Source organism: Plectrocnemia conspersa, unplaced genomic scaffold (assembly GCF_051122295.1).
Source record: "Plectrocnemia conspersa isolate PC_06_02 unplaced genomic scaffold, ASM5112229v1 ptg000009l, whole genome shotgun sequence".
NCBI lineage: Eukaryota > Metazoa > Arthropoda > Insecta > Trichoptera > Polycentropodidae > Plectrocnemia > Plectrocnemia conspersa.
In genome coordinates, this window is record NW_028277173.1 from 3,461,860 (window position 1) to 3,483,259 (window position 21,400).

The 21,400-nt window shown below is 25.9% G+C and overlaps 2 protein-coding genes across 6 annotated transcripts in view; one reads left to right on the forward strand and one right to left on the reverse strand.

Moving 5' to 3' along the window:
- The window catches only part of LOC148231584 (neo-calmodulin-like), a 194,358-nt gene that overhangs the window by 32,012 nt on the left and 140,946 nt on the right, over positions 1-21,400 (reverse strand). Inside the window, exon 2 of one of the 3 annotated variants that reach the window (XM_088192012.1) lies at positions 19,684-19,725. The exons of the other annotated variants lie outside the window; for them this stretch is intronic. Coding sequence (XP_088048138.1) covers positions 19,684-19,725 — 42 coding nt within the window. The remainder of the gene's footprint in view (positions 1-19,683; positions 19,726-21,400) is intronic. 3 annotated transcript variants of the gene reach the window in all.
- Positions 408-21,117, forward strand: LOC148231585 (troponin C-like). Of its 3 annotated transcripts, none has more exons than XM_088192019.1 (7): positions 421-559; positions 14,746-14,773; positions 16,206-16,349; positions 16,425-16,541; positions 16,610-16,741; positions 16,793-16,836; positions 20,929-21,117. In XM_088192019.1, the coding sequence occupies exons 2-6, from the start codon at positions 14,752-14,754 to the stop codon at positions 16,828-16,830; spliced, it is 453 nt and encodes a 150-aa protein (XP_088048145.1). In that variant the 5' UTR covers positions 421-559; positions 14,746-14,751; the 3' UTR covers positions 16,831-16,836; positions 20,929-21,117. The 3 variants fall into 3 exon arrangements, with proteins under 3 accessions (XP_088048144.1, XP_088048145.1, XP_088048143.1); XM_088192017.1 differs by having other exon boundaries at positions 16,816-16,836; XM_088192018.1 differs by lacking the exon at positions 20,929-21,117 and having other exon boundaries at positions 408-559; positions 16,793-16,898.

Sequence of the window (21,400 nt, forward strand, 5' to 3'; positions counted from 1 at the left end):
TACTTTCCTAAAGTCGGCAACTGAGAAAACTTTATGAATCTTTCAGACATTCAATACTTTGCACCACCTGCATAAAACACACATAAAACCAAATTCGAACACAGACGTGTTTGAATTTCGCTGATCTTACAACACTTATGAGAAAATGAAAAATGCAAATCTGTCCGCATTCAATGAATAACATAAGGTTTTGAGAACGCAACACTTTACATGTGTATATTATAGCTGTTAGCACATTTAAGTGTTTGTTTTGCAAAGAAAAATCATAATTTTATTATTTAGATAAAAATAATATTTATTTAAGCGTCTCAGTTGATATGTGCGAGAAAATAAATAAATGCGGTAGAGTTGAAAAATTTATAAGCCAGTATAAACGCATATAAAACGATCCCGCGAACTAAGCTATTAAGACATCGTGATGTTTATGTTGGTTTCGGTCGAGCTGGAAAATACACACAACCACTGGAGTGGGTGTGTGTTTTCATGAGCTGAAGATGGAACCCTTAGTCAAGCCCCGACGTTCGTTTGAGCATCATCTACAATCTCATAGGTGATTGTGGTACGTATCATTTAACACTTCATAGAACATTAGATGTTCAATTAAATGCTATCTAGCATTCCTATACTATATATTTAATTAATAATAGAAGAGATAATACATTAGGATAATTAAAAAACAATAAAAATATTTATTAAGGTAACAAGTGTTACAATAAAATTTCTACATTGATTTAAAGGCGAATATCTCGATTCTTAAAAAAAAATTTTTTAAGGTTTTTCACCCTTGATAAACGACAGATGAAATCTTAGAGAGACTACCTAATATACTATATAACTAAGTACAGCACATGTTATCCAGAAGATTTTTATATTTTACATTTTAATAATTGCTTTGGAATGTCGTTTTTTATTACAGGTAGTATAATATATAATATAATAATTGCTAGACAGTAATTACCACAATGTAATATAAGTCTTTATTTTTAAGTTGAAGATTTAATTTTCTATTTATATTTTTATTTTATGGCAATTATGGATCATTAATTGTATTTTTTGATGTCTTTTCTTCTTAGATTATTTAGTTGCACTGACTTAATATATATGATAACAATAGTTAGGTGGATGAAAATTTATATTACAGTTGCTAAGTTTTTGATTACATATAAATACACGAATCCGGGTATAACGTACAAAATAAGTCGCCAGTGCATTATTAAAAATAGCTGGAAATATATACAAACTATTTTTGGTAATAAATGTTACATTTAATTTTCTTGTATATATATATATATATATTTTAATTGTATATATATATATATAACTTAATAAATATAGAGTATTGAGTCATGCTTAATCATATATAAATAGTATGCCTAATGTAACGTAATACATTTAGGTGTATTTTATACAATACAACAATATTTTCGAGCTGTTCATAAATATCTAAAATTAGATTATATTTTTTTCTAATTGAATCATTTATATATTAATACAATTATATTTTTATAGATGATACATATTGATAGCTTATACTTCTGTTTCTCATCCGTTAATTTTTAAAGGCAACATTGAAAGTCGATACGATTACATCGAATCAAATAGTAGATCCATCACTTTTAAGTTGATCTTATCTATATTTGTCCAAGGAGACAGGAAACCAGACGTGTCACTATTTTTAATTCGCATCTTCCAGGCGTGATGTGTTACAATTTGAAAAATATCTGACATAAATCTGATTAGACCTGTGATCTTGACATTCTCACTTTATGCTCGACATCGCGCTTTAATATCACCAATAAATCACTGTGAGTATTTCAAGAGATTTCCTGCAATATTTAAGGAATTCGGATTAAAAAAATCCGCGGGCTATAAAATATTATAATTATGTAAAAGTGGAATTTATGCGTTGAAGAAGAAAAATATTGACGATTTCGAAATGTTAGTTCCGCTAACCACGGAAGCTAAATTTAAGCATATATTTATATCACAAGGTATTTTCAGCAATTTTTCATTTATTGAAGGCAATGACTCTTTATATTTATATATAAGTATGTATCAACTTATAATACAGTGCTGAACTCACACGAGTATTGTTTTTATAGCATCTCGAATTCCATAAAATACCGGAAATCTTGACTCACACTTTGATACATTCTGTGAATTCATAGAATTTTTATTTTTTTATGTGAAAATCCTAAATCATATTTTAGTGCAAAATATATTTTGTGTAACTTTTATTTATTTATATAATATACGTTTCATGTATCACTTAGTATTTATATACATGTAAATTATATAGGTTTAATAATATTTATTTATGTATTTCTGTTAAAAAGTAATGCATTAAATATTTTAATCTCATAAAAAAATTCTTGTCGTTTAAAATATCATTTTTATTTTCGTAATGTATGCTTAAATTATAGTCGAACTTAAAAATAATCACAAAATAATTTAGTAGTATTTTCTATTCACTTTCATAAGGTCAAGTGGTGTGATTTTGTCATTTGTAAGACGTTAGATATCTAGTTTGTATTATTTTGCATAATTTAAATATATTTTCAAATCATGCATTAAAGATCAGTATCATGCGACAAAGTAATTGAAAAGGATATGTTTCAGTGTAGCTCAAATTAGTGCTTGCGAACCCTTTTATATGTTACCTGCGAGCATATTTAATAAATCATCAACGGTCACCAATTATAGTATACGGTAAATATATCATTCACTAATATAATCTGGTTATGTTTCTTTAAGAACAAATACATTGTCTTGAGTATAGAAATGCCATAGAGTTTTATAGCCGCGCGTTTTTATGATTACAAATATATTGTTCAATGGTGACAAACGTTATGAAAATTTTGCACACAATAATTAATGTATTTGTGAAGATATCATAAACTTATCTTGTGACGATTTATTTTAAAAGTTGGTTTAAATACCATTTTCTAAACCCTTTAACTGCCGAACTTTTTGGGAATAATATATATATTTTTAATACATGTAAGATATTCTTTATGAGATTAAAGCATTTTCAATGCCTAATTTATTACGAGTTAAAGCAATTTTAATTAATAATTGCAATATTTATAATTTATGATATATAATCAAAATTAAAATATTATAATAATCACTAATTGCTATTTCCCAGAAACGATAAAAATTGAAAAACAGTTTAATGGTGACAAACGGTTTTTGAAATTTTGCTTCCATAAATTAAAGTTTTTTTAAAAATCTGCATTTGTTTAACTCTTTAGCTGCCGTATATAAAATTATATCTATGAGCTCAATTAGCTTATTTTTAGATACATTCCAATACCTAATATTTACGACCCAATTAACTTTTAATTATTAATCACGATATTTATCCGTGAGATTAGAAAAATCTAGTTAAGCAAAAATTGATGATGATCGATTGCAATAATGGGTTTTGAACCCAATATGGGTTTTGAATCCATATGGGTTTTGAACCCAAGTCTTTTAGGTCAGCAGTCAGCGACTTTACCACTCGTCTATTGTGATAGTTATAAATATCAATATTTTAACCGAAAAAAATATATGCTCAATTTTTTTCACGCTTATAGCAAATCTTTTACGAATTATTAAAAATGTATATATTAATATATATTTAATAATGACGTAATATATATCGATGCTTATGGCCAAGTAGCAAAGGTCGAAAAATACGACTTTGGCAAGTAATAGGTTAAATGACGCTTTTTGGCGAAATTTAAGTTCGTTAGCCCTTTTCATAGTAATAAACTATTTAAGCTTTTAAAATATATTTATAAGAGATAAAGAATTTAATATATTTATTTTGAAGCATTTTAAGTGTTTTAATGCCAGTAAGTCATTCAAAAATCAACGAAATTTAGCAATATAGTTTTAAATTACATGAGATTCGGAAATATATATATTTTTTAAAGATTCTCAAACAAACAATTCAATATTAAAATTCGTACTAAATATTAATGTAATTTGTTGGTTGCTAATATATTTTTTAAGGTTTATTAATTTTAAAATAAACTTCTGTTCTATTATTTAACCCTTTAAATGCCAAGCTTTTTGCGGTTATTATTTGTTACATAATAAAAAAATATACGTGTCTTTTATTATCTAAAGCAAACGCTTAACAGTCCATTAGAAATGTGTTTGATTATATTTTTAATAATAATGAAATATCTAGCAATAAATAGCAAAAGTTCAAATATCTGACTATGGCAAGCAATGGGTTAAGTAACGCTTTACGGCGAAATGTGAATTCGCTATGCTTCTTTAGTAGTAATAACTAATTTTAGCATTCATTATATTTTTATAAGTAATAAAGAATTTATTACATATTATTTTTAAGGCTTTTCAAAGCATTTTTAAGATTTTTTAAGCAAAAACTTGCTGTAGTAAAATCTTTTTAAATATTAAAAAAAGGTATTGGTAATTAGTTTTCCATAGAAAAATCAACAAAATTTGTAAATATTATATATTTATCAAATTAAATTTAGAAATGTTTAAAAAGAAAGGTAGTAATAAACATATAGGCTTAGAAAAAAAAGTTATTTAAATTCAAAGCAAATATTATGCTTCCATTAAAAATATATCTGATATTTTTCTAAATTATCGAATCGGATTTGACAATTTTTGCTAATGTTGCAAAAGCCATTTAATCAGATTTCGGCAATTGAAGGGTTAATTATTATTTTTGATGTCGAAACTGGACCATTGGATGGTTTTTGCTCACAATTCATTATAATAAACTATTTAAGATAGTAGATTTATAAATTTAATTAATACATTAGTTTTAAATCTTGTCACTAAAGTTTGGTATTTGAAGATATTTTGAATTTGTACAAAGCATTTTGTACTAAAAAAATATTTTATTATTTCAATCAAAAATTTAGTTATTAGCTTAGATTACTATTTAATGATAAAAAAATGTCTTATGCAATTTACTTTCTATTCGATTTTAAGTTTTACATATTTTTCGTAATTTAAATTTTTTTTTATTTCTATTACATATATAAATTGTCGGGACCACTCATTATCGTTGTGACTAAATTGGTTATTAAAAACTTTTTGAATTTTTAGTCATGCTTTTTTTTCTTATGTACTTCCAAGCTCATTTTAATCACACTGTGGCTCAAAAAACTGACTGATAATAGCAATAATCCTAATAAATACTGTTACAGCTACAAAAAGAGAAGCTAAAAATTGTATAATATAGTTTGTTTTAATACAAGGTGTCATATTTTTATAATGAATTCTTAGTTCTATGTTATTTTGACAATACATTTATTTAGTTTTACAAAATGTTTTTATTTAATAAGCTGTGTTTAATAAATTAAAAATGTTATTTTTTATATAAGTACTTAGAAATGATTTAACATATTAAAAACCACAGTTTTTAGAGTAGTTTGTGATATGGTATAGAATTTTATTTACTTTTCAAATGGTATAGTATTTAACCCCATGGAAAACTAACTGTACATAATTTATTACATCTATGGATTAAATTTAAAAAAAGTTACACACTTTAATAATTTTTAAATTAGTTATTCGGTTTGAGTAAAACATTCTTTAACAATCTGTATTAATTCTGCAGTTAATTTTAAATTGCACATTGCTCTAAAAATATCTGTAGATTCACCCTATATATTCATTATATGTTTGATTCTTAGTTTTGTATTGAATTTTAGTGATTGACAGTTAACAAGAAAGCCTTAAATTATTCTGCCATATGTTTGTATGTAACAATGTTGTAATAACCTACATTTCAGCTTTAAATTTAAGCACGTACTAAGCTGATGCAAATTTCCTTTCGAGACCGAGGCGAGTCATCTTACGCGCGTCTAATTACCCACTTTGGAAAGCGCTGGATCTCTATCTATTCTATACATTAAAATGTTCTAAATTGTCCGGAACAGATGTTCACCATTTGTGAATTGCGGAATTCCCGGTCGTCAGGATGAAACCATTAAAAATAAACAAGTTTTGCACAATCACGTTCTAGTTTTGGAGAAGCTTTTAAATTTGTATTGCAGATTAATGGTTTTGTTTGGAAGGGTTTGAATGAAAAATTAACTAACTTTTGTTGCGAAAGCTCCGAGTATCAATATTCATTAAGTTTAATTTTGTAGGCGGGCGTTATCAATTGAGTTTATGTTGATATTTCAACAGCTCGAATTGAGATACACTTTAAAGCGATTCAGTAACATTCCAATTCTCGTACATAATTAAACGCCATATTTCAAAGCTTACCATTAAAGTATATCCATCCATTGTAAATAGGTTTGCGACAGATTTTAATTGTATATGCATGAATTTATGGATCGACCTAATGTTTAAGAGATTTTGTATTGTTTTAGTTATATAACACTAATTCCACCCTTCGAATTCGTGGCTGTATTATTGAATTTAATACTGGGACTCATCAACGAGCAGCGTTGGTATTGTAGAAATTTATAAACACTCCAAACAGACCCTCCACTTAATTAATTCCGAATCAATATTGGCGCACACCACATCGAATGCGGTCCAGGTTTATTAGGGTGTGTCGAAAGTCATGGTTCAGTATATAAATATGTAAAGAAAAATATATTTTTCAGAATTAATATAACACCTGATATAACACCCACGTCTGTGTTTTGCCATCAACCATTTTATTAGGCCACTAAGTGGGAAAAAAGTAATCGCAGACGATATAAAAATATGATCCGTTGACATTAAACATTTGGGCGTCTCTCAAAAATATTTAGACATAAAATATATTAAAATAATGTTGAAACTATGCTATTTCTAAATAAAAAATCAGTGCAATTAGACTGTTAGTCTTATATAAATTTATTTATTGCATAATAAAATAAACAATTAATTATATTTTAAGCTTTTTAATGAATATAAAAACTTCACAATTATTCAGCAAAACTTTCTTAAAACTATATGTGTAAATAATAAGTCATTAAAATATTTAGATCTTTATCTGTTAAACAAAGCTTTTATTTTTTCAATATTTAATTTGTAAAAAAATATAGCATTATATTAAAACGCTTAGTATTGATATTACAAAAAAGCAGCTTTAAGCTTTACACTGAAAATACAGTAGTTAAAATATATATAAATATAAATAGTGTAAGGATTAAATTTTTTCTATACCAAAATAAATGGTTTTTAGACTTAAATTAATTTTAAATACTTGGATTCGCAAACAGCTATACCTAAAGCTTTCTTCAACTATTATATTTAAAATACAGTTTTTGTTGAAAGATTTTTTAATAGTAATTTTTGTATTTAGAAGTTTTTGTTGATATAATACAACACTTAAAATCTTGCTTATTTATATAAATAATACGTTGTAATTTATGTGTTTAAAAGTTTTAGTTTTGTTGTTAATCAAAGTACTTGTTTTAATAACTGAATTGTAAATAAAATAAACCACAAAATTAGAAAATTTACAATTCTATACCACACTTTTAATGATTATTTATATAATTCAGAAATATTCACCATTTTTGAATTTAACTTTTAAGACTCAATAATTTATAAAGATAATAAAGGAATAATTATGGTATGAAAAAAATTTGATTAATTTTCACCTAAAGCTATATGTAAAAATATAATGCAATATTGAAAAACTTAGTGATGATTTTTTCTCTTTAAAACTTGGGTGTTTATATAAAAATAATAATCATAAATTATGTATTTACAAGTTATAATTTATTTTATCAAACAAATATATATTATAAAAAAATTATTTCTTTATTAAGCAATGCTATTATTTATTTTATTTAATGGTTTGTTTAAATCATTTATTAAAATTAGAAACTAATATTTTTTCTGAAAAGCTTTTACAAATATATTATTCGTTACATTTGATAATTTCTAAAAATATATAACAAAATTTAAGAACATCTCTTTAAAACTTGAATACCTAAGGGAGGATAAATAATATAATTTATTTTTTTGATTAAATCTATTATTCTTTTGATAAAATAATTAAATATAATAAAAAAGTATAGCACAAAATTAAAAAACTAAGTAAGAAAAATCACAATTCTTCGAAACTACAATCATTATTAAATATTTAAAACTTTTTTTGATTCGTTTTTTCTGTAAATCCAAGATTTTGCTTTCATTAACTGATTTGTAAAAAAAAACAGAATACATTAGAAAGACAGTTTTAAAATTCTCTAATTTTTCATATAAATAATGAATATTGTATTTGCTCAAAAAATATTATATTGAAACGCTAAATGAAAAATTTTACAATTCTTAAACACAACTCATTAAAACTTTTTATATAATTAGCACTCTTTGTTTTTTATGTAAACTAAAGATTTCCTCTTTCCTTTAATTATTAAAAATGTATTAATAAACTGTAAAGCCTTATAATTTTTTTTACAATTTTTAAATAAGTTTTAATACAGTTAATTTTAAGTATCTATTATTTGTATTATTTACAACTTGTTATGTAAAAAAATATACCATAATATTATAAAGCTTAGTTACAAGATTCACAATTCTTCAGAACCAATCTTTAAAACTTATATTTTAAATGAAGCTTATATTCTTTTAATTAACTGATTTGTAAAATATATATTACAAAATTGAAACGCTTTATGTGAAATTTTACAATTCTTTTAAACCTGATTTGTAATATAAAAAATACTTAAGTTGTCTATTGTATTTTTTTGTTAATCGAAACTATTCTTTATATCATAAATTGATTTGTAAAAAAAATATATAGTAAAATTAGAAAGCTTTATAAAAATATACTAATTTTTGATTACCATTCTACAAAATTTTAATTTATGAATTTTAAAGTGTAGTTTATTATGTTAAATAAAACTGTTATTTGTTTTATTAATTTATTAGTAAAAATATACCTTTATATTGAAACAATTAGTGAGAAATTTCACAGTTATTTAATAACAAGGCATAGTTTTGGTATTTGCAAGTTTTAATTTATTGTTTGCAATAACTGATTTTTATAAAATCATATCATAATAAATATAACATAACTCTCTTAAATTTTAATATTTATGTAAATTATTAGGCATAATTTGGGCATTCAAAAGTTTTCAGTCTTCCTCGTAAATCAAAGCCATTGTTTCTTTTTATAAAAAATATGAGAAGATGCTGTATTTTTTTATTATATAATACAGAAATGTTTTAAAGCAATTTATAAATATTTAGGATTAAATTAATAAATTTGACATTGACTTATGTGATACGAATAAAATTTCCTATGATTAAAAAAAGGATCATTATATACTATTTTTACGTACTAGTTGATATTTTAATGGCTATGATACTAATATTATATTATAATTGGAATCTAAGGGGACATAAACATATTCTCAAATTTTGGCAGAATAAATCATTTTTGACATGACACAATGTATACCTAAAAAATCATTCTGTATAATTATATATATTTACAATTAAATAAAAAGCAAATTGCTAGCTTATGGTTTACTAACATTTCTATATATTTAATCTAAATAATATTAAATTTACGTCTAGATTGTGTCATATATACCCCAATCAGGAATTCCATTGTCTACCGATTCGGTGAGGTACCTTTTCATTACATCTCTCGAGGGCGAAGCATAATTAAGGTCACGCTAGACCTTATTTATGTTTTACCCTCGAGACATATTTTCGTTTATACGCTACAATAAGTAATTATATCTGCTATAATATGACGTTTAACTTATTTTTAGTTAAATAAACTTGATAGTTTATATTTATAATCGATATGAGCGATAAGTGAAATGTACACAAGCTGGGAAATTAGCATGCGTTCCTGAATCCTGATTCAGGTGCTCTGGCAAGCGTCCAGGTCCGTGTTGTGGAGATTAAACGCCCCTTGGGTTTTGCATATTTCATGAAATACGACATAATGGCAATAATAAAGATCAGCCGGCGCTGCTCTAAAGTGGCGACAGGCTGAAGTGAAAAACTGTACGGTTGCTATGTTCACATATACAGAAAAAAAAACAAATTGGCAAATTAAAGTACACTTGGTATTTACTTGCTCAAGTTCCTCAAATATATTAAGCTGTACAGTCTTTAATGTCTTCAAAGAGGTATGAATTAAATTTTTTATTTTCCTTCTCGGTACATTTTAGAATCGTGAAATATAATGAGTGTATATAGCTTGAATGATCATTAGTCTACGGTCTTTAATGTCTTAAAAGAGGATGGTATTAGGATTTTTTTTCTTGGTACATTTTAGTATCTTAACGAAATCTATTTTTATATTATTATTTTATTGAAAAACATAAATATAAAAAATATAAGTGCATTCTATAAATTAATATATAGTGATTTTATAGTACTACTACATAATATTCAGTAGTCAGTGTTGTGCAAAAATCATTACAATTAAAGATACCTCAAATGACCCAATAAAACTATGTATTTATTGTTTTTAATGCTAATCCAATTTACCTTTAGATTTTTGACAAAAATATTTATAAAAATTATAATACCAAAACGTTCACAATTTAGTAAATTCGATATAATTATGTATTAAATTTGTGTTGATTTGGTTGTTAAAAAGACAAATTATAAATATGGACAATCCTTATATGTCACTTAAAGTAGTAGATGTTTCTAGAAAAAAAAAACTGTCATTCACAAAAGAAATGTGTCCCACACGCATAACATAGGCAAAATGACACAAAAACTAAAATGTTTTTAGATTGAATAAGAGCAACACTCTCTGATGAAATTAAAATATATAAATACGGGTCAGATATACTGAACTATGTCCGTCGTTAAGGAGAAAAAAAATACGGCGAAAAATGTTTCCATGCGACTGTGCGAAATCCAGATAGTCAGATGTTCTGGGTGTGTTTCTTATATTCCGGAATGGATGGTATCAACAGTCCTGATTTTTTTTCATTTCTTTGATCAAAAATATTTTTAAGACTTGAATTTATAATTTAAGTTGAACTTAATGAATATTGTTTTTGATCAATTTAAGCCATGCAGTACCGATAAGATTTAAAAACATATATAAACTTTTAGTTTATTGAATTAAGTAAAAATGTGGAAAAATTCATTGACTGGTGCTGGAAAAGCCCCTGACTATAAAACTGACAAAATATATTCTTGTCTAAATTAAGAAAAAAATTCTAATGCAGAAATCAACAAGCAAGAATTACCATGATGAATTTTACTATGAAGTTATTGATTGTTGATTATTTTGTTGCTGTTCCATGTTCAATTTTTTTTACAAAATTACAGTTTATTAGTAGTAATATTAGGTAATAAAATATTTTTTCACCACTTGATGTTTTAGAATTTAATATTATTTTTTTATAATATTTAGCAAATTTTACTGCTGTTTATATTATAGGTTCATTTTCATTTTTATGTCAGAACATTTAAAGAGTAAAAATATAATGATTTTAAATGTGATTTATTTTGCATATACGTACATTTAAGATATATTTTTGTATGATAGGAAAAGTCGTAGCTTTGAAAATTAGTTTGCAACTGATTCACATCATCATTAAATTTTGATGCTTAAGAATCTGTTAAAACGTTTTCATTAAGATATTTAATCATTAAGTCATGAAAATTTTGAAAAATTGAAAACAAATTAAATAACACGTACCTGGAATTTACATTTATTACTTAACAAATATTTTTAGCACCTGCCTATCTTTTTGGTATTTCCTAACCATTTGGAAAATCGTTAAAATTCATATAATAAAAAAAATCGACTAGTTATCATCCCATCAGCTTATTACCTTCTTATAGTAAACTATTTAAAAAAAAAGAATCATTATCTGTTTAAAAGAATCGATGCTAAAAAAATAATAATGAGCAATTTGACTTCCGAAAAAATCACTCAAAAACACATTAATTTTCCTACTATTTTACTGCACTACTTTTAATTAAAAAAAATAATTATGACACTTTTAATTTTCACATTAACCGCCATTTTGTAAAAAAAAATTATATATTTTTTTCATACAGAATGTATAGGGGGTGCTCAGTAATTATATACGATACTAAAAACATATTTTTAAATATTTAAAACCAAGCAATTAAGAGCGTTACCTCTTCTGCAAGTCTCAAAATCACTCGTATGGGGGTCCGATCGAACTGATACATCGCTTGTTTTGAAGCAAAAAACTATTTTTTTTATATTTTATTTAGATGAAGTTTAACCTTATAAAAGTTTTATGTGTTGCGATCTTTTCGGTAAAATTTAAACCTACTGAGTGTGTTTGAGTTTTTAGACTTGTCGCCATTTTGCAAAAAATTGACACATTGGATTTTGCTTGCGAACATATAGATAAAGCTTTTGACACATTGAAATGCTGTTTGAAAGCATACTGTCATGTTCCTATCACAATACATTTTCGATTGATTAAAAATCAGCCACCAAATATGAAGCAACTTAATATTAGTATGTATACAATTACATGGCATTTTTATTGACAAAAATTTTTTTCAAGCAACCACAGTCTAATTTAAATATGTTTATCTTGAGATAGTTATTCTTGATAAACATGGTTTAATTCAATCATCAAAGCATTTTTAATGCTAGCGACATCGAAGCGTCAACGCTAGCAGTGCTGCCAACTGCTAACAAGAAAATATCGCCCCCGTGTCAAATATCTCATTAGATGTTTTCGACATGTCGCGTCGAGTTAGCGCGATTTCAAAGCTGAAATAAGCCAACCATGGAGAAAGTCGGACTCGTATGACAGCCAACTGGTTAACCGCTGTTTATCGATCCAAATCGAATATTACCACTGCAGTCATCAAATTTTATACGTCGACGTTATCTAGCACACGGGCGGTCAGTACACTAATCGATTTAGGGTAATATAAATGATAAACATGCGATGCTAACAACAAGGCATATAACATGATAGAAAAATCGCGTTTCTAGCATATACGATTAATTTGTGTTGTAATGTAATCAGGGAAATATTTTTAGTGACGAGGTTTACCGACAGAGCAGCGCTAGATTTCCTATCTAGAACAATATTTTTTTTAATAAAAATATTTTTTTTAATTGTGATTGACTTATTAAATACATATTTCAATTATTAAAGCATTGGTTTTTGTTTGGCGTATTTTAATAACCCTTATCATTATAAGAAAACCGAATTCACAAGTACTATGATGTGCTGGAAAATTCAAAATGTGTTTAGTTTGTACGACTCTTCAGAAAAATATGGTATGATACCATGTAAATTTAATTAAATAAAAACATAAAGCTCAAAAAGCTTAATAAGCACAATGATATATTTAATTTAATTTTACTGTCACTGTTTAAGTATACTTGTAATAATAATACTTATGATAAAAAACTAAACTTTAAAACTTGTTTTATCATATTCAAACGATGGTTAATAAAATTTAATATAATACAAAAAAATAAGCAATCGCAGTAAATTATTTTCTAGATGATTAAGAAGACGTTCTAATATCACAATAAATTTTACGGTTTTTCAATTTCTATTGATACGTTTTTGAAGCTACAATATTGTAGACTATGAGTAAAAATGCTATAAATGTAAATAAAATAGTCAGATTTTTTTATAACGAATTATTAAATTAATATTAAAGTTGCCTAATTTATGGATTGACTTATTATTAATGTTGTTTTTATTATTGTATGGTTAACGTCTGCCTTTATATAATTATTGCCTGATTCTAGAAAATTTGTGATCAATATTTTTCAATGTCATCATATGACACAATTTGTGTCACATTATATTTAATGTGACACAAATAGATTAGTTATATTGTTTTTAATTATGCCTTCAAATGATACCATTATAAACACTTATGTAAAAAATTGCCCTTGGATGTTTTTATATGTGATTTTTGTAATGATGATTATATACTTTTATTGATTGATTTTGATATATTAAAATACTTTTTATAGTTTAACAAATTTTGTAATTGGAAAAGTTAGCTCAATATGTTACACATAATAATAAGTGAACATGCTTTATATTATCTGATATATAGGAACTGTAACTTCTTTGTCATTAATTGACTAAAGTTTTCCTATTAATACTAGATTCCGCATATAACAAAGAAAACTTGGTATTTCTCCCACATTATTTCATAATAAAAAATATATAGTTAATTCTTATTTGCCCGGTCCCTCTAATGAAATACAAGGGATCGAAAAGGATAATCTCCCGTACATATGAAATCTTATAAAAATCTATTGTGCTACAAGGACGTGCCTAATCTGAGTTCCATCCCGATAAGGCCTTCGCTTTATCCGATATGGAAAAATCCTTATTTACATATAGATACCATTCTCCCTGTCTCTGGGTAGCAACCCTGGGAGAATATTGGCGCAGTGCCACATCACAGAGATGGAGGACAGTTTCCAAAACGTTTTGAACATAATATCTGCTGTTTATGCTAATGCGGGATGAGAGCAAGCAAAAATTATCTTATTCGAGACCTTATCCTATTTTTGTCTCAAAAAGGGATACTATGATTGAAATCTCATTTTAGATCATGTTCGACAGTTGGCACGATTTTCGGCTCGTTGCTCGTAAAAGTTTAAGTAACGACCGTGAACTATAAAGTTGTCATTGAGCGGGAGGGGGAGAACGTAAAACACGGTATTTAATTAATTGAAATGTCAATATGAATTATTCCGTGCGTGAAAAATACAGTTTTATGATCGAACTTGCGTGACTGAGTTTTGCGATTGACCCAATGAATGTTTAACATATTTTTTCTGTTTTATTGTAGGTAAAAATGGACGAAGAACAACTGGCAAGTAAGTAAACATATTATTAATTAATTTTTAAAATAAAATTTTACATAAAAAGTCAACCTGGTTAATGCTACATGTACGTTTTAAAAGAATGTTTCTCAAATAGTTTCTCAAATTATACAATTATTCTATAGTTCAGTTAACCTTTTAAGAAATAGAATCAAAATATCAATGTATTATATAATAATAAAAATATTAGCCAATTAGATGTTAAGACCAATTTGTAAGGATGATCTTTACGGCCAATAAGCGCGCGGTCGGGTTTGGCACTATTCTTTTCCGACCGCCTTATAAATGTTTTAATGACATTTTTGTTTTTTTTCGCTGCCATCGAAAGTCGACCCGGTAAGTGCAATAAATCTGTTTGTAAAAATTGAATCTTACAGTACTGACAATTATTTTAATTTAATAATTTCAGTAACAAGAGCTGATATATTATATTCTGGCAGCCAAATGTTTAAAAAAACTTCATCAAGTCAGAATTTAACCAATCATTTACCATAAAAACAAAACGCTTTAATAATAAATCATTATATATATATATAATAGAAAAAAGACTAAGCTAATATCATCAACCCAAAAGCAATATTAAACTTTTTTAATTATATAAAAATTTATTGTATATAATATTATTAGTCTTAAATGTACTAAACAAGATGACTAACATTGTTTTATTTTAATTTACAATGATCAACATTTAATTCAGCTAAGCTTTTAATTGCCAATTATTTTATAAATACTATCTTATCATTGATGTATTACATAATAATTGAAAATATATATGTCGTTTTCAAATATCACGTGTTAAGTTGGATGTTAAAACCAAGCTATAAGTATGATTGTTAAGACTAAGAACGGTAGGTAACGGCTAATATGTGCGCGGTCAAAATAATTTAGATAAATAATGAGTTTAAGTTACACTATGCAAAACGCAGTGTTTAATGCAAAGCGCAGTTGTTCAACAGGCTACAATTTATAGTATATTATTAACATATTAAGCTGCTGATTGTAGTGTTGCTATTGCCATTAAAAAATCATAAGAAAAGGCTCATATTTTTTAGTTACTTTAATGCATTTGTACTTTATGGTTAGTGATATTTATTAAATTTATTCTTTACTGAATTAATTTGAGTCGGATTAAATTAATACATTAATAGTATAGTGAATTATTAATTGAATACAAAGATCTTTGTAAAATAATATTTACTAACATACTATATACTTTCATAGAATACAACAATATTTTTTTTTAATTATGTAATATACTACTGTAGAATTTGACATAAATTATAAATAACTGAAATCTAACCTAACCAGTAATTTAAAATAAATATAAGCGCTATCGACAAATGTTGAAGACTGTACTTGTATTATGTATCAAGATATAACATAATTTTATTTTACTAATATAATACCTATATGTTTTTTTAAATAGTGTTGAGAAGAGCATTCTCAATGTTCGACTCAAGCAAGCAAGGCAAAATCGAGAAAGAAAAGGTCAAAACCTTTCTCAGCACCATGATTCACAGTTATGACGATAAAGAATTGGACGCTCTCTTGGAGAGCGAAGATGATGAAGGTGATTCTTTAAACATATATAATTATGCTTCAGTATCATTATACGTACAATAAATATGCTTAAAAATATACACAGGAACTGGAAAGCTTAATTTTGATTCGTTCTGTCGAGTGGCAACCCACTTCTTGGATGAAGACGACGAGGCCCTTCAGAAAGAGTTGAAGGAAGCTTTCCGACTTTACGACAAAGAAGGTACGAGTTTATATCTGCATTTATGCAAACATATTTATGTATACCAGCAATGTATTTTTGACTTTCAGGTAACGGTTATATACCTACCAGTAGCTTGAGAGAAATTCTAGCAGCCTTAGACGACCAACTAACGACCGATCAGCTGAACGAAATAATTGCAGAGATTGACACGGACTCATCAGGGACAGTCGATTTTGATGGTAAAATTCTAATTATGCAAGAATATTTTATCATAATATGCATTTTTAAAGAATTTTACGTTTTTCTGTTCCAGAATTCATGGAAATGATGACTGGTGATTGAATTTTGATTGAAGTCTTTATATATTATTTGATATTATATTCTGATTTTATATTTGTTGATTTTTTTTATTATACCAAAATATTATTAAGTTTTTATTCGATACTGTTATTTTTATGCTACCTGAAAAATAAAAACATTGACAATATACACAAGTATAGAAATAGATTAAATACATTATGACAGATGATGTATGATGCTGAAGAATGTGCTTGGTGATCATGCTGCTGTCCACGTCAGCCATCTCATGCCATCTAATCTAATTGTAAAAAAAGTTATACTAGGATACATAATATTATAAGGTAGCTGAGGATGTAGTAATTTGGATAAGACGTGATTGATGGATGGATTTGGATGTTTCAGAATAATGTCAGTTTTGTAGGTGGCGCATTTAAGAGTAGCTCAGAAATTTATGTTTCTGCCTTTTACTTTATTTTAAAAAATCCAATCAAGATAGTATAAATACATTTTTAAAATAATCAATACAAATTAAATCGATTACCTAAATAAAATAAAAAATTGTTTGGGTAATTTATTATTTATTTGTCTGGGTCATTTTTGGATTTTTTGATATTTTGCATGACAACGAAACTTAAAAACTTATTTGTAGTGTATGTGTAATAATTTTTAATTAACCAATTAATATTTTAGGTCATAAAATCATAAATGTTTTAATTAACTTTCTTCGTTTATATCTTTTTTACAATTTCATTAGTTTATTTAAGCAAAAAATGTTTTGAATTTAAAAAAATATTAAGTTCTTGAAATATTTTTTTTATTTACTTGAAAATCATTTAAATTTTTTTTTTTTTAAAAATAAATTGACTTAAATTTTAAAATATTAAATTTTATGGCGCGTTTAAGAGTAGCCTAAAGATGTTTTTTTATATATGTATAATACATATATCATAGCAATATTATTATTTTTTATGGAATTTGAAGTTTCAAAAATTTTATTTTTAGTAATGATTTATTTTTTTATAATTAATAATGTGCTTAATTAATTAAAAACATCGCGCTTTTATGAGTTGCCCAGACATTTGACTCTTAAATTTGAGCCTAAAATTTAAAAGTAGCTCAGTTATATGAGTCTCGAAAATAGTTGAAAAAATTAAAAATTGGAAACTATGTAATTTTAAATAAAAAAAATTCAGGATGAATTTAGTTTTCAATGACATGCTTTAATTACAAATTTGAAAAGATATAGCGCATTTAAAAGTAGCCCAGATATACGAATTCTGGAAATAGTAATATTAAAATAGATTTTTTATTTCTTTTATGTATTTTAAATTGTTTTGAAAAAATTGTTCCTTGATAAATTTATTTCTTATTGCTTGGTAAAAAGGGTTAAATTTAAAATGTATTTTAAAACACATAGAGCATTTAAAAGTAGTCCCAAAATATGAAATCTAGAAATATCTTATTATTTTTTTTACCTAAAGATTTTAGAAATATTTTTTGTATTCTCAAGTCGCTTTGAAAAATATTTTTTTTAAGATGTATTTTATTATGATTAGCTTAATGCTTTAATTTAAATTGTATCTATAATAATAAATTTAAATTGTATCTACAAGGCGCATTTAAAAGTAGCCCAAACATACGACTAATATTTTTTTAATTCAATAAGAGAATAAGTATATTTTTTATGTAATATTAAAATATTTTTTTAGAACAAAAGTTTTAATTGGTAAATCAAAAATGCATTAAAAATATTTAGTCTAATTCTTGAAAATATTTTTTTTTCAAATATACTTTAAATTACTTTAAATATACTAAGCATTTATAAGTAGCTTATTTATATATAGCTTCTGCTGAAAAAGTTAAAAAAAAAATGATGTACTTTAAAATTATTTTTAGGTAAATGTTTATTTTAAAAGGGTATTTAAAAAATAGCGCATTTAAAAATAGCTTAAAAACAAGAATTAACATTTTTGTTTCAAATCCTTTAATTTTTTCTTAATATATTTTTTTAGTAAAAATTAAGCTTTTTTTGTCTTACAACTTTTTTAACTAAAATTGGTATAAAAATATTTTGAAAAAAAGTTGCATCTAAATTTAAATTCTGATAATTTTTTTTTAATTTTTATGTAATTTGAAAATGTTGAAAATTTTTTTTTCCAGAATCAATTTATTTTTAATTGTTGAAATAGTTTTGGATAATCTAAAAATATTTTTCGCAAAATAAAATAGAATGAATACATTAATAAATGGTTAAAAATAATAATATATTTATGAACATGGCGCTTTTAAAAGTAGCCTAAATATACGACTTCAAAATTCTTCATTAAAACTTTTGAAAATATTTTTTTTTAATGAATTTAGTTTTTGATTGTTAAATTAAAAATGTATTTATAAACATTTGACGCATTTAAATGTAGCCTAGTCGAACTTGATGTTTTGATTTTATTATTAATATCAAAGATTTTTTAAAATACTTTTTCAGGTTCTTTGAAATTGTTTTAAAATATTTATTTTTATGATAAATTTAGTTTTTATTGCTTTATTAAGTTGCTGAATTAAACGTGTATTTTAAAGCTTATGGCGCATTGAAGCTGAAATATATTATGATTTGATTTGATAAATTTAAAAATGCTTTTAACAAATAGGGTATTTTTAATAAATATATTGCTAGTATGATGCTACACTTAATGGTCATGAATGATTTTTTTGTGTTTTTTATTTGTAGATGTAGGTGTGGATTTATGGAGTCAATTATTTGATAGTACGTGCATGCCTAGGCAGACTATTAAATAACTATGTTTATAGTAGGCTAGGAGTGATCATGCAAGTAGGGCGTAGGTCCAGGATAGGGGCTAGGCCCTGCTGTACCATCAGGATTTACCTGGCTGACGCTCCTAAAGCTACTTGTGCTCGCGCTGCGGGCCTGAAAGAGAATAATCAAACACTGATACACTGAGACACATAGTGGCGTAACCGTAGACCAGCCATAAAACGACATTAAATTATAAAAAAGAGGGATATAAATAGAAAGCTTTCTCAAGTATTATTAAAAATATCCCTTGGGTATTGACGTTGTACAAATAATTATATTACATTGATTCGATTCTGATCCTTATGCTATATTAGCATAAGATCTGATTTTCAGTATCACGTTTGTATATCGTGACAAGCTCTGTTTTGTTTCAATTTCATTCTTTAATTTGAGTCGTTTCATGGCTGGATAGGTCACTATAGCATAGATAGACACTTAAGGCGATAGACATACAAATCGGCATAGAGTACACAGAGAAAACATATAGCACACATATTAAAAGACACATAGGCGTATTCATAATCTATTTAACAGCTTCCACTATTGAATAGATTTAGATTGCGCCTAATCGAAGAAATTGCAGTAGAAATAGTATTTATCAGCAGTAAATAAACATAGAATTACCTGTACACATTAAACGTATATCGATTAAACTTATATATGTATTTCATAGTCGAATCAATTTAACGTTGCACTTTATTTGCGATCTTTACTACTAATCAAATTAATAAAAGGCGTGGTTCAAGTTTATTCGATCCACTATTGCTGTATATTTTTTCTTGAGCCTATTTAGCACTCACTTTCCTTCGCTTCGGTTTATCCGCTTTATATACGCAAGATGTATTTTTATCTGTATCCCGCCGTTAAGGAGGAGTTATGTTAATAACGCCTCCTTATATCTCTCCACCTACGCCATACATCTCTCTTATCCTTATCGACGCTTCACTGCGTTGCTAGAAGCAATAAACCTGAAGAGGGTCACGGAAAGCAAAGACGGCTGGCGTTTATATGCTCAAATGAGTATTTTTTGCTTCGTGTCTAATAATTTTAAATAATGACCCATAACGATATATTATTGCACAATCCTTTGCGTGCTATAGTAATATACACACACACACACTCATATGTATATTAATTTAGAAAAGCTTATCTGTATGTATTTGAACGTAAGGGTTTGTATAGAATTATAAATAGGATAGCAAGATTTCAGATTTTTTTATTACCTCCATCTCTTACACATAACACACACACACATATGTCATAAAAAATACTCTGAATCCATTCGGTTATAAATAAATATGTTTTATTTCTCAGATTCTTCAATTAATATTGGCAATGGCAATCAAAATTGGACAGGGCCGCCTATAAACGATAAAGTGTGCTAGAAGAACAGTGGCGTTTCTATATTATTAATAAGTCTAATTAACATATGTATTTAATATTATCGATGTATGCTTTTAATATTGTCTAAACATATTTAAAATAAATTAATTTAATTAAAAACTGAATATTTGATTAAATAAAGATGTTATAAAAATGCATGTAGTCGGATTAACTTATGTAATACATTTTAACGATTTAACTTTAAAATCAGAACGAATATTATTGTAACGCATTTTAATATTTTTTTGCATATTAAAACTTTTTTATTAGAGTTACAATAATATTCGCATTTAACGAAGATAAATGAAATCTGGTAATATGAATTGCAAGATCAATAAAAACTCCCCATATAACCTTTAACAAACCACAATTTTTAAACAAGTGTTTAAACTAATGTATACTA